Source organism: Oncorhynchus clarkii, chromosome 1 (assembly GCF_045791955.1).
Source record: "Oncorhynchus clarkii lewisi isolate Uvic-CL-2024 chromosome 1, UVic_Ocla_1.0, whole genome shotgun sequence".
NCBI lineage: Eukaryota > Metazoa > Chordata > Actinopteri > Salmoniformes > Salmonidae > Oncorhynchus > Oncorhynchus clarkii.
The window spans coordinates 332,029-345,818 of NC_092147.1; the positions used below are offsets into that span (position 1 = coordinate 332,029).

At 55.6% G+C, this 13,790-nt stretch overlaps 1 protein-coding gene across 1 annotated transcript in view; it reads right to left on the minus strand.

The window, feature by feature from the left end:
* LOC139411482 (cyclin-dependent kinase-like 5) overlaps nt 1–13,790 on the minus strand; it is a 179,715-nt gene that overhangs the window by 146,161 nt on the left and 19,764 nt on the right. The window contains exon 3 of the mRNA XM_071157959.1: nt 6,517–6,551. Coding sequence (XP_071014060.1) covers nt 6,517–6,551 — 35 coding nt within the window. The remainder of the gene's footprint in view (nt 1–6,516; nt 6,552–13,790) is intronic.

The window sequence follows — 13,790 nt, forward strand, 5'->3', positions numbered from 1 at the left end:
TAACTACTAGCTCATGTAGGGCTACACAGTCTGACCCTGCTGTCTACTAACTACTAGCTCATGTAGGGCTACACAGTCTGACCCTGCTGTCTACTAACTACTAGCTCATGTAGGGCTACACAATCTGACCCTGCTGCCTACTAACTACTAGCTCATGTAGGGCTACACAGTCTGACCATGCTGTCTACTAACTACTAGTTCATGTAGGGCTACACAGTCTGACTCCGACCCTGCTGTCTACTAACTACTAGTTAATGTAGGGGTACACAGTCTGACCCTGCTGTCTACTAACTACTAGTTAATGTAGGGGTACACAGTCTGACCCTGCTGTCTACTAACTACTAGTTAATGTACGGCTACACAGTCTGACCCTGCTGTCTACTAACTACTAGCTCATGTAGGGCTACACAGTCTGACCCCGACCCTGCTGTCTACTAACTAATAGCTTGTGTAGGGCTACACAGTCTGACCCTGCTGTCTACTAACTACTAGCTCGTGTAGGGCTACACAGTCTGACCCTGCTGTCTACTAACTACTAGCTCATGTAGGGCTACACAGTCTGACCCTGCTGTCTACTAACTACTAGTTCATGTAGGGCTACACAGTCTGACTCCGACCCTGCTGTCTACTAACTAATAGCTCATGAAGGGCTACACAGTCTGACCCTGCTGTCTACTAACTACTAGCTCATGTAGGGCTACACAGTCCGACCCTGCTGTCTACTAACTACTAGCTCATGGAGGGCTACAAAGTCTGACCCTGCTGTCTACTAACTACTAGCTCATGTAGGGCTACACAGTCTGACCCGAACCCTGCTGCCTACTAACTACTAGCTCATGTAGGGCTACACAGTCTGACCCTGCTGTCTACTAACTACTAGCTCATGTAGGGCTACACAGTCTGATCCTGCTGTCTACTAACTACTAGTTCATGTAGAGCTACACAGTCTGACCCTGCTGTCTACTAACTCATGTAGGGCTACACAGTCTGACCCTGCTGTCTACTAACTACTAGTTAATGTAGGGCTACACAGTCTGCCCCTGTTGTCTACTAACTACTAGCTCATGTAGGGCTACACAGTCTGACCCTGCTGCCTACTAACTACTAGCTCATGTAGGGCTACAAGGTCTGACCCGAACCCTGCTGTCTACTAACTACTAGCTCATGTAGGACTACACAGTCTGACCCCGACCCTGCTGTCTACTAACTACTAGCTCATGTAGGGCTACACAGTCTGACCCTGCTGTTTACTAACTACTAGCTCATGTAGGACTACACAGTCTGACCCTGCTGTCTACTAACTACTAGCTCATGTAGGGCTACACAGTCTGACCCTGCTGTCTACTAACTACTAGCTCATGTAGGGCTACACAGTCTGACCCTGCTGTCTACTAACTACTAGCTCATGTAGGGCTACAGTCTGACCCTGCTGTCTACTAACTACTAGTTCATGTAGGGCTACACAGTCTGACTCCAACCCTGCTGTCTACTAACTACAAGTTCATGTAGGGCTACACAGTCTGACCCTGCTGTCTACTAACTACTAGTTAATGTAGGGCTACACAGTCTGACCCTGCTGTCTACTAACTAGTAGTTAATGTAGGGGTACACAGTCTGACCCTGCTGTCTACTAACTACTAGTTAATATAGGGGTACACAGTCTGACCCTGCTGTCTACTAACTACTAGTTAATGTAGGGCTACACAGTCTGACCCTGCTGTTTACTAACTACTAGCTTGTGTAGGGCTACACAGTCTGACCCTGCTGTCTACTAACTACTAGCTTGTGTAGGGCTACACAGTCTGACCCTGCTGTCTACTAACTACTAGCTCATGTAGGGCTACACAGTCTGACCCTGCTGTCTACTAACTACAAGCTCATGTAGGGCTACACAGTCTGACCCTGCTGTCTACTAACTACTAGCTCATGGAGGGCTACACAGTCTGACCCTGCTGTCTACTAACTACTAGCTCATGTAGGGCTACACAGTCTGACCCTGCTGTCTACTAACTACTAGCTCATGTAGGGCTACACAATCTGACCCTGCTGCCTACTAACTAATAGCTCATGTAGGGCTACACAGTCTGACCCTGCTGTCTACTAACTACTAGCTCATGTAGGGCTACACAGTCTGACTCCGACCCTGCTGTCTACTAACTACTAGCTCATGTAGGGCTACACAGTCTGACCATGCTGTCTACTAACTACTAGTTCATGTAGGGCTACACAGTCTGACTCCGACCCTGCTGTCTACTAACTACTAGTTAATGTAGGGGTACACAGTCTGACCCTGCTGTCTACTAACTACTAGTTAATGTAGGGGTACACAGTCTGACCCTGCTGTCTACTAACTACTAGTTAATGTACGGCTACACAGTCTGACCCTGCTGTCTACTAACTACTAGCTCATGTAGGGCTACACAGTCTGACCCCGACCCTGCTGTCTACTAACTAATAGCTTGTGTAGGGCTACACAGTCTGACCCTGCTGTCTACTAACTACTAGCTCGTGTAGGGCTACACAGTCTGACCCTGCTGTCTACTAACTACTAGCTCATGTAGGGCTACACAGTCTGACCCTGCTGTCTACTAACTACTAGTTCATGTAGGGCTACACAGTCTGACTCCGACCCTGCTGTCTACTAACTAATAGCTCATGAAGGGCTACACAGTCTGACCCTGCTGTCTACTAACTACTAGCTCATGTAGGGCTACACAGTCCGACCCTGCTGTCTACTAACTACTAGCTCATGGAGGGCTACAAAGTCTGACCCTGCTGTCTACTAACTACTAGCTCATGTAGGGCTACACAGTCTGACCCGAACCCTGCTGCCTACTAACTACTAGCTCATGTAGGGCTACACAGTCTGACCCTGCTGTCTACTAACTACTAGCTCATGTAGGGCTACACAATCTGACCCTGCTGTAGACTAACTACTAGCTCATGTAGGGCTACACAGTCTGACCCTGCTGTCTACTAACTAATAGCTCATGTAGGGCTACACAGTCTGACCCTGCTGTCTACTAACTACTAGTTCATGTAGGGCTACACAGTCTGACTCCGACCCTGCTGTCTACTAACTACTAGTTAATGTAGAGCTACACAGTCTGACCCTGCTGTCTACTAACTACTAGCTCATGTAGGGCTACACAGTTTGACCCTGCTGTCTACTAACTACTAGTTAATGTAGGGCTACACAGTCTGACCCTGCTGTCTACTAACTACTAGCTCATGTAGGGCTACACAGTCGGACCCTGCTGTCTACTAACTACTAGTTCATGTAGGGATACACAGTCTGACCCTGCTGTCTACTAACTACTAGTTCATGAAGGGCTACACAGTCTGATCTTGCTGTCTACTAACTACTAGCTCATGTAGGGCTACACAGTCTGACCCTGCTGTCTACTAACTACTAGCTCATGTAGGGCTACACAGTCTGACCCTGCTGTCTACTAACAACTAGTTAATGTAGGGCTACACAGTCTGACCCTGCTGTCTACTAACTACTAGCTCATGTAGGGCTACACAGTCTGACTCCGACCCTGCTGTCTACTAACTACTAGTTAATGTAGAGCTACACAGTCTGACCCTGCTGTCTACTAACTACTAGCTCATGTAGGGCTACACAGTTTGACCCTGCTGTCTACTAACTACTAGTTAATGTAGGGCTACACAGTCTGACACTGCTGTCTACTAACTACTAGCTCATGTAGGGCTACACAGTCGGACCCTGCTGTCTACTAACTACTAGTTCATGTAGGGCTACACAGTCTGACTCCGACCCTGCTGTCTACTAACTACTAGTTCATGTAGGGCTACACAGTCTGACCCTGCTGTCTACTAACTAGTAGTTCATGTAGGGCTACACAGTCTGACTCCGACCCTGCTGTCTACTAACTACTAGTTAATGTAGGGGTACACAGTCTGACCCTGCTGTCTACTAACTACTAGTTAATGTAGGGCTACACAGTCTGACCCTGCTGTCTACTAACTACTAGTTAATGTAGGGGTACACAGTCTGACCCTGCTGTCTACTAACTACTAGTTAATGTAGGGCTACACAGTCTGACCCTGCTGTCTACTAACTACTAGCTCATGTAGGGCTACACAGTCTGACCCCGACCCTGCTGTCTACTAACTAATAGCTTGTGTAGGGCTACACAGTCTGACCCTGCTGTCTACTAACTACTAGCTCGTGTAGGGCTACACAGTCTGACCCTGCTGTCTACTAACTACTAGCTCATGTAGGGCTACACAGTCTGACCCGAACCCTGCTGTCTACTAACTACTAGTTAATGTAGGGCTACACAGTCTGACTCCGACCCTGCTGTCTACTAACTACTAGTTAATGTAGAGCTACACAGTCTGACCCTGCTGTCTACTAACTACTAGCTCATGTAGGGCTACACAGTTTGACCCTGCTGTCTACTAACTACTAGTTAATGTAGGGCTACACAGTCTGACCCTGCTGTCTACTAACTACTAGCTCATGTAGGGCTACACAGTCGGACCCTGCTGTCTACTAACTACTAGTTCATGTAGGGATACACAGTCTGACCCTGCTGTCTACTAACTACTAGTTCATGAAGGGCTACACAGTCTGATCCTGCTGTCTACTAACTACTAGCTCATGTAGGGCTACACAGTCTGACCCTGCTGTCTACTAACTACTAGCTCATGTAGGGCTACACAGTCTGACCATGCTGTCTACTAACATGAGGACCCTGCTGTCTACTAACTACTAGCTCATGTAGGGCTACACAGTCTGACCCTGCTTCCTACTAACTACTAGCTCATGTAGGGCTACACAGTCTGACCCGAACCCTGCTGTCTACTAACTACTAGCTCATGTAGGACTACACAATCTGACCCCGACCCTGCTGTCTACTAACTACTAGTTCATGTAGGGCTACACAGTCTGACCCTGCTGTCTACTAACTACTAGCTCATGAAGGGCTACACAGTCTGACCCTGCTGTTTACTAACTACTAGCTCATGTAGGGCTACACAGTCTGACCCTGCTGCCTACTAACTACTAGCTCATGTAGGGCTACATAGTCTGACCGAACCCTGCTGTCTACTAACTACTAGCTCATGTAGGGCTACACAGTCTGACCCTGCTGTCTACTAACTACTAGCTCATGTAAGGCTACACAGTCTGATCCTGCTGTCTACTAACTACTAGTTAATGTAGAGCTACACAGTCTGACCCTGCTGTCTACTAACTCATGTAGGGCTACACAGTCTGACCCTGCTGTCTACTAACTACTAGTTAATGTAGGGCTACACAGTCTGCCCCTGTTGTCTACTAACTACTAGCTCATGTAGGGCTACACAGTCTGACCCGAACCCTGCTGTCTACTAACTACTAGCTCATGTAGGACTACAAAGTCTGACCCCGACCCTGCTGTCTACTAACTACTAGCTCATGTAGGGCTACACAGTCTGACCCTGCTGTTTACTAACTACTAGCTCATGTAGGACTACACAGTCTGACCCTGCTGTCTACTAACTACTAGCTCATGTAGGGCTACACAGTCTGACCCTGCTGTCTACTAACTACTAGTTAATGTAGGGCTACACAGTCTGACCAGGTTTCTACTAACTACTAGCTCATGTAGGGCTACACAGTCTGACCCGAACCCTGCTGTCTACTAACTACTAGCTCATGTAGGACTACACAGTCTGACCCCGACCCTGCTGTCTACTAACTACTAGCTCATGTAGGGCTACACAGTCTGACCCTGCTGTTTACTAACTACTAGCTCATGTAGGACTACACAGTCTGACCCTGCTGTCTACTAACTACTAGCTCATGTAGGGCTACACAGTCTGACCCTGCTGTCTACTAACTACTAGTTAACGTAGGGCTACACAGTCTGACCCTGCTGTGTACTAACTACTAGCTCATGTAGGGCTACACAGTCTGACCCTGCTGCCTACTAACTACTAGCTCATGTAGGGCTACACAGTCTGACCCGAACCCTGCTGTCTACTAACTACTAGCTCATGTAGGACTACAAAGTCTGACCCCGACCCTGCTGTCTACTAACTACTAGCTCATGTAGGGCTACACAGTCTGACCCTGCTGTTTACTAACTACTAGCTCATGTAGGACTACACAGTCTGACCCTGCTGTCTACTAACTACTAGCTCATGTAGGGCTACACAGTCTGACCCTGTTGTCTACTAACTACTAGTTAATGTAGGGCTACACAGTCTGACCCTGCTGTCTACTAACTACTAGCTCATGTAGGGCTACACAGTCTGACCCTGCTGCCTACTAACTACTAGCTCATGTAGGGCTACACAGTCTGACCCTGCTGTCTACTAACTACTAGCTCATGTAGGGCTACACAGTCTGATCCCGACCCTGCTGTTCCTATACAATACCATCTTGCCTAAAACAATCAAACATCCTGTATTTTGGTATATTTTGTTTGGTTCAGGTTAATTACCTACATCAGTGTTTAGAAGTGGTAATGATGGGTCTCAGAAAAGGATAGTTGATCTTACCTTGTGTCTGCACTTCAGGACCACTCCATAGGCACCTGGTGGAGAGAGCAGGCACTCCATTTTAACTTACACAGCAACACTGTAGACCTCCTGACCTAAAGCTTCCCTGTTTGTTGTTAACAACATGACCTTCAGCAGCTAGTTTATTCAGATAAACAGAGAGTATCAACCAACAGCCTGGTCACATGAAATGCTGACAGGATGAATGTAGAACATGAGAGCCTAGAACTGCTTATTAGGTTGACCATGCAATGTGGTCAGACAGTGACAGTACATTGGACCGGTTCTAATAGCTCAGTGTTGAGGTGCTTACAGTACACAGATGAATGAAGCCTGAGCTACGCCTTGGCAACGCCTTGGCAAAGTTTTCAGATGAATCCATAAATATGAGCCCAGTGATTCCTTCCTGCCTACTGGCCCCTTTCAGAAGAGAGAGCTCATTCTGTGTCTGGCTCCTCTATTATGGAGAAGGAAGTCCCTCACTGTGGCTAACTGCAGCTAACTACACCGGTAGAAATAGAATGCACCAGAGAGACAGGCACAGGGACAACCTGAACAAGAGAATATTTGCTCGCCCTCTGTTTGATAAAGAGAGAGAATGATGCAAAGCCAGCCTGGCACCATGTGGTGCTGCTGTCCAATCAGCCCTGATTAATCAACATGAACGCAGCCAAACCTACATAATGCCAGCTGTAACCTATCTGAAATAGACCATTTATTTAGTTCTGTCAAGAGAGCGAGAGAGAGAAAGCAGCTAGGTCACAACCCTCAACCTCTCGCTTGTGAAATAAAGCACGAAAACTGCATGATCATGTTATTGTTAAATTGTTTAGGGGATGGGTAGAGGGGATGAGGCTGGGGAAGGGACTGGGTAGAGAGGATGGGGCTGGGGAAGGGACTGGGTAGAGGGGATGGGGCTGGGAAAGGGACTGGGTAGAGGGGATGGGGCTGGGAAAGGGACTGGGTAGAGGGGATGGGGCTGGGGAAGGGACTGGGTAGAGAGGATGGAGCTGGGGAAGGGACTGGGTAGAGGGGATGGGGGTGGGAAAGGGACTGGGTAGAGAGGATGGGGCTGGGGAAGGGACTGGGTAGAGGGGAAGGGGCTGAGGAAGGGACTGGGTAGAGGGCATGGGGCTGGGGAAGGGACTGGGTAGAGAGGATGGGGCTGGGGAAGGGACTGGGTAGAGGGGATGGGGCTGGGAAAGGGACTGGGTAGAGAGGATGGGGCTGGGGAAGGGACTGGGTAGAGAGGATGGGGCTGGGGAAGGGACTGGGTAGAGGGGATGGGGCTGGGGAAAGGACTGGGTAGAGGGGATGGGGCTGGGGCTGGGACTGGGTAGAGGGGATGGGGCTGGGGAAGGGACTGGGTAGAGAGGATGGGGCTGGGGAAGGGACTGGGTAGAGGGGATGGGGCTGGGAAAGGGACTGGGTAGAGGGGATGGGGCTGGGGCTGGCTAAGGGGATGGGGCTGGGTAAGGGGATGGGGCTGGGTAGAGGCGATGGGGCTGGGTAGAGGGGATGGGGCTGGGTAGAGGGGATGGGGCTGGGTAGAGGGGATGGGGCTGGGTAAGAGGATGGGGCTAGGTAGGGGATGGGGCTGGGGAAAGGACTGAGTAGAGGGGATGGGGCTGGGGAAGGGACTGGGTAGAGGGGAAGGGACTGGGTAAGGGACTGGGTAGAGGGGATGGGGCTGGGGAAGGGACTTGGTAGAGGGGCTGGGGAAGGGACTGGGTAGAGGGGATGGGGCTGGGGAAAGGACTGGGTAGAGGGGATGGGGCTGGGTAGAGGGGATGGGGCTGGGTAAGGGACTGGGTAGAGGGGATGGGGCTGGGGAAGGGACTGGGTAGAGGGGATGGGGCTGGGGAAGGGACTGGGTAGAGGGGATGGGGCTGGGGAAAGGACTGGGTAGAGGGGATGGGGCTGGGGAAGGGACTGGGTAGAGGGACTGGGTAGAGGGACTGGGTAGAGGGACTGGGGCTGGGTAGAGGGGATGGGGCTGGGTAGAAGGGATGGGGCTGGGTAGAAGGGATGGGGCTGGGTAGAAGGGATGGGGCTGGGTAGAGGGGATGGGGCTGGGTAGAGGGGATGGGGCTGGGTAGAGGGGATGGGGCTGAGTAGAAGGGATGGGGCTGGGTAGAGGGGATGGGGCTGGGGAAGGGACTGGGTAGAGGGGATGGGGCTGGGGAAAGGACTGGGTAGAGGGGATGGGGCTGGGGAAGGGACTGGGTAGAGGGACTGGGTAGAGGGACTGGGTAGAGGGACTGGGTAGAGGGACTGGGGCTGGGTAGAGGGGATGGGGCTGGGTAGAAGGGATGGGGCTGGGTAGAAGGGATGGGGCTGGGTAGAGGGGATGGGGCTGGGTAGAGGGGATGGGGCTGGGTAGAGGGGATGGGGCTGGGTAGAGGGGATGGGGCTGAGTAGAAGGGATGGGGCTGGGTAGAGGGGATGGGGCTGGGTAGAGGGGATGGGGCTGGGGAAAGGACTGGGTAGAGGGGATGGGGCTGGGTAAGGGGATGGGGCTGGGGAAGGGACTGGACTGGGACTGGGTAGAGGGGATGGGGTTGGGGAAGGGACTGGGGAAGGGACTGGGTGGAGGGGATGGGGCTGGGGCGGGACTGGGTAGAGGGGAAGGGACTGGGTAGAGGGGATGGGGCTGGGGAAGGGACTGGGTAGAGGGGATGGGGCTGGGGAAGGGACTCAGTAGAGGGGATGGGAAAGGGGATGGGGCTGGGGAAAGGACTGGGTAGAGGGGATGGGGCTGGGTAAGGGGATGGGGCTGGGGAAGGGACTGGGTAGAGGGGATGGGGCTGGGTAAGGGGATGGGGCTGGGGAAGGGACTGGGTAGAGGGGAAGGGACTGGGGAAGGGACTGGGTAGAGGGGATGGGGTTGGGGAAGGGACTGGGAAGAGGAGATGGGGCTGGGTGAGGGGATGGGGCTGGGGAAGGGACTGTGTAGAGGGGAAGGGACTGGGTAGAGGGGATGGGGCTGGGGAAGGGACTGGGTAGAGGGGATGGGGCTGGGGAAGGGGCTCAGTAGAGGGGATGGGAAAGGGGATGGGGCTGGGGAAGGGACTGGGTAGAGGTAATGGGGCTGGGTAAGGGGATGGGGAAGGGACTGGGTAGAGGGGAAGGGACTGGGGAAGGGACTGGGTAGAGGGGAAGGGACTGGGGAAGGGACTGGGTAGAGGGGATGGGGCTGGGGAAGGGACTGGGTAGAGGGCATGGGGCTGGGGAAGGGACTGGGTAGAGGGGATGGGGCTGGGGAAGGGACTGGGTAGAGGGGATGGGGCTAGGGAAGGGACTGGGTAGAGGGGATGGGGCTAGGGAAGGGACTGGGTAGAGGGGATGGGGCTGGGTAAGGGACTGGGTAGAGGGGATGGGGCTAGGGAAGGGACTGGGTAGTGAGGATGGGGATGGGGCTGGGGCGGGACTGGGTAGAGGGGAAGGGACTGGGTAGAGGGGATGGGGCTGGGGAAGGGGATGGGGCTGGGGAAGGGACTGGGTAGAGGGGATGGGGCAGGGTAAGGATGGGGCTGGGGAAGGGACTGGGTAGAGGGGAAGGGACTGGGGAAGGGACTGGGTAGAGGGGATGGGGGTGGGGAAGGGACTGGGAAGAGGAGATGGGGCTGGGTGAGGGGAAGGGACTGGGTAGAGGGGATGGGGCTGGGGAAGGGACTGGGTAGAGGGGATGGGGCTGGGGAAGGGGCTCAGTAGAGGGGATGGGAAAGGGGATGGGGCTGGGGAAGGGACTGGGTAGAGGTAATGGGGCTGGGTAAGGGGATGGGGAAGGGACTGGGTAGAGGGGAAGGGACTGGGGAAGGGACTGGGTAGAGGGGAAGGGACTGGGGAAGGGACTGGGTAGAGGGGATGGGGCTGGGGAAGGGACTGGGTAGAGGGCATGGGGCTGGGGAAGGGACTGGGTAGAGGGGATGGGGCTGGGGAAGGGACTGGGTAGAGGGGATGGGGCTAGGGAAGGGACTGGGTAGAGGGGATGGGGCTAGGGAAGGGACTGGGTAGAGGGGATGGGGCTGGGTAAGGGACTGGGTAGAGGGGATGGGGCTAGGGAAGGGACTGGGTAGTGAGGATGGGGCTGGGAAAGGGACTGGGTAGAGGGGATGGGGCTGGGTAAGGGGATGGGGCTGGGTAAGGGGATGGGGCTGGGTAGAGGGGATGAGGCTAGGTAAGAGGATGGGGATAGGTAAGGGGATGGGGCTGGGGAAGGGACTGGGTAGAGTGGATGGGGCTGGGTAAGGGACTGGGTAGAGGGGATGGGGCTGGGGAAAGGACTGGGTAGAGGGGATGGGGCTGGGGAAGGGACTGGGTAGAGGGGATGGGGCTGGGTAGAGGGGATGGGGCTGGGTAGAGGGGATGGGGCTGGGTGAGGGGATGGGGCTGGGGAAGGGACTGGGAAGAGGAGATGGGGCTGGGTGAGGGGATGGGGCTGGGGAAGGGACTGGGTGGAGGGGAAGGGAAGGGACTGGGTAGAGGGGATGGGACTGGGGAAGGGACTGGGTAGAGGGAAAGGAAGTGACTGGGTAGAGGGGATGGGGCTGGGGAAGGGACTGGGTAGAGGGGATGGGGCTGGGGAAGAGACTGGGTAGAGGGGAAGGGACTGGGTAGAGGGGAAGGGACTGGGGAATGGACTGGGTAGAGGGGAAGGGGCTGGGGAAGGGACTGGGTAGAGTAGAGGGGATGGGGCTGGGGAAGGGACTGGGTAGAGGGGATGGGGATGGGGCTGGGGAAAGGACTGGGTAGAGGGGATGGGGCTGGGGAAGGGACTGGGTAGAGGGGAAGGGGATGGGGAAGGGACTGGGGAAGGGGATGGGGAAGGGACTGGGTAGAGGGGATGGGGCTGGGGGAGGGACTGGGTAGAGGGGATGGGGCTGGGGAAGGGACTGAGTAGAGGGACTGGGTAGAGGGGAAGGGACTGGGTAGAGGGGATGGGGCTGGGTAAGGGACTCAGTAGAGGGGATGGGTAAGGGGAAGGGACTGGGTAGAGGGGATGGGGAAGGGACTGGGTAGAGGGGATGGAACTGGGGAAGGGACTGGGTAGAGGGGAAGGGACTGGGTAGAGGGGATGGGGCTGGGTAAGGGACTGGGTAGAGGGGATGGTGCTGGGGAAGGGACTGGGTAGAGGGGATGGGGCTGGGTAAGGGACTCAGTAGAGGGGATGGGTAAGGAGAAGGGACTGGGTAGAGGGGATGGGGAAGGGACTGGTAGAGGGGATGGAACTGGGGAAGGGACTGGGTAGAGGGGAAGGGACTGGGTAGAGGGGATGGGGCTGGGTAAGGGACTGGGTAGAGGGGATGGTGCTGGGGAAGGGACTGGGTAGAGGGGATGGGGCTGGGTAAGGGACTGGGTAGAGAGGATGGGGCGGGGGAAGGGACTGGGTAGAGGGGATGGGGATGGGGAAGGGACTGGGTAGAGGGGATGGGGAAGGGACTGGGTAGAAGGGATGGAACTGGAGAAGGGACTGGGTAGAGGGGATGGGACTGGGGAAGGGACTGGGTAGAGGGGGCGGGGCTGGGTAAGGGGATGGGACTGGGTAGAGGGGATGGGGCTGGGACTGGGTAGAGGGGATGGGGCTGGGGAAGGGACTGGGTAGAGGGAATGGGGCTGGGGAAGGGACTGGGTAGAGGGGATGGGGTTGGGGAAGGGACTGGTTAGAGGGGATGGGGTTGGGGAAGGGACTGGTTAGAGGGGAAGGGACTGGGTAGAGGAGATGGGGCTGGGTAAGGGAATGGGTAGAGGGGATGGGGCTGGGTAGAGGAGAAGGGACTGGGGAAGGGGATGGGTAGTGGGGATGGGGCTGGGTAGAGGGGATGGGGCTGGGTAAGGGACTGGGTAGAGGGGATGGGGAAGGGACTGGGTAGAGGGGATGGAACTGGGGAAGGGACTGGGTAGAGGGGAAGGGACTGGGTAGAGGAGATGGGGCTGGGTAAGGGAATGGGTAGAGGGGATGGGGCTGGGTAGAGGAGAAGGGACTGGGGAAGGGGATGGGTAGTGGGGATGGGGCTGGGTAGAGGGGATGGGGCTGGGGAAGGGACTGGGTAGAGAGGATGGGGCTGGGTAAGGGACTGGGTAGAGGGGATGGGGCTGGGGAAGGGACTGGGTAGAGAGGATGGGGCTGGGTAAGGGACTGGGTAGAGGGGATGGGGCTGGGGATGGGGCTGGGTGAGGGGATGGGGCTGGGGAAGGGGATGGGGCTGGGGATGGGGCTGGGTAGAGGGGAAGGGACTGGGTAGAGAGGATGGTGCTGGGGAAGGGACTCAGTAGAGGGGATGGGTAAGGGGAAGGGACTGGGTAGAGGGGATGGGGAAGGGACTGGGTAGAGGGGATGGAACTGGGGAAGGGACTGGGTAGAGGGGAAGGGACTGGGTAGAGGGGATGGGGCTGGGTAAGGGACTGGGTAGAGGGGATGGTGCTGGGGAAGGGACTGGGTAGAGGGGATGGGGCTGGGTAAGGGACTGGGTAGAGGGGATGGGGCTGGGTAAGGGACTGGGTAGAGGGGATGGGGCGGGGGAAGGGACTGGGTAGAGGGGATGGGGAAGGGACTGGGTAGAGGGGATGGGGAAGGGACTGGGTAGAGAAGATGGGGCTGGGTAAGGGAATGGGTAGAGGGGATGGGGCTGGGTAGAGGAGAAGGGACTGGGGAAGGGGATGGGTAGTGGGGATGGGGCTGGGTAGAGGGGATGGGGCTGGGTAAGGGACTGGGTAGAGGGGATGGGGCTGGGGAAGGGACTGGGTAGAGGGGATGGGGCTGGGTAAGGGACTGGGTAGAGGGGATGGGGCTGGGTAAGGGAATGGGTAGAGGGGATGGGGCTGGGTAGAGGAGAAGGGACTGGGGAAGGGGATGGGTAGTGGGGATGGGGCTGGGTAGAGGGGATGGGGCTGGGTAAGGGACTGGGTAGAGGGGATGGGGCTGGGGAAGGGACTGGGTAGAGGGGATGGGGCTGGGTAAGGGACTGGGTAGAGGGGATGGGGCTGGGGATGGGGCTGGGTGAGGGGATGGGGCTGGGGAAGGGGATGGGGCTGGGGATGGGGCTGGGTAGAGGGGAAGGGACTGGGTAGAGGGGATGGGGCTGGGTAAGGGACTGAGTAGAGGGGATGGGGTGGGGGAAGGGACTGGGTAGAGGGGATGGGGCGGGGAAGGGACTGGGTAAGGGGATGGGGCTGGGGCTGGGGAGGGGACTGGGTAGAGGGGATGGGGCAGGGGAAGGGACTCAGTAGAGGGGATGGTTAAGGGGAAGGGACTGGGTAGAGGGGATGGGGAA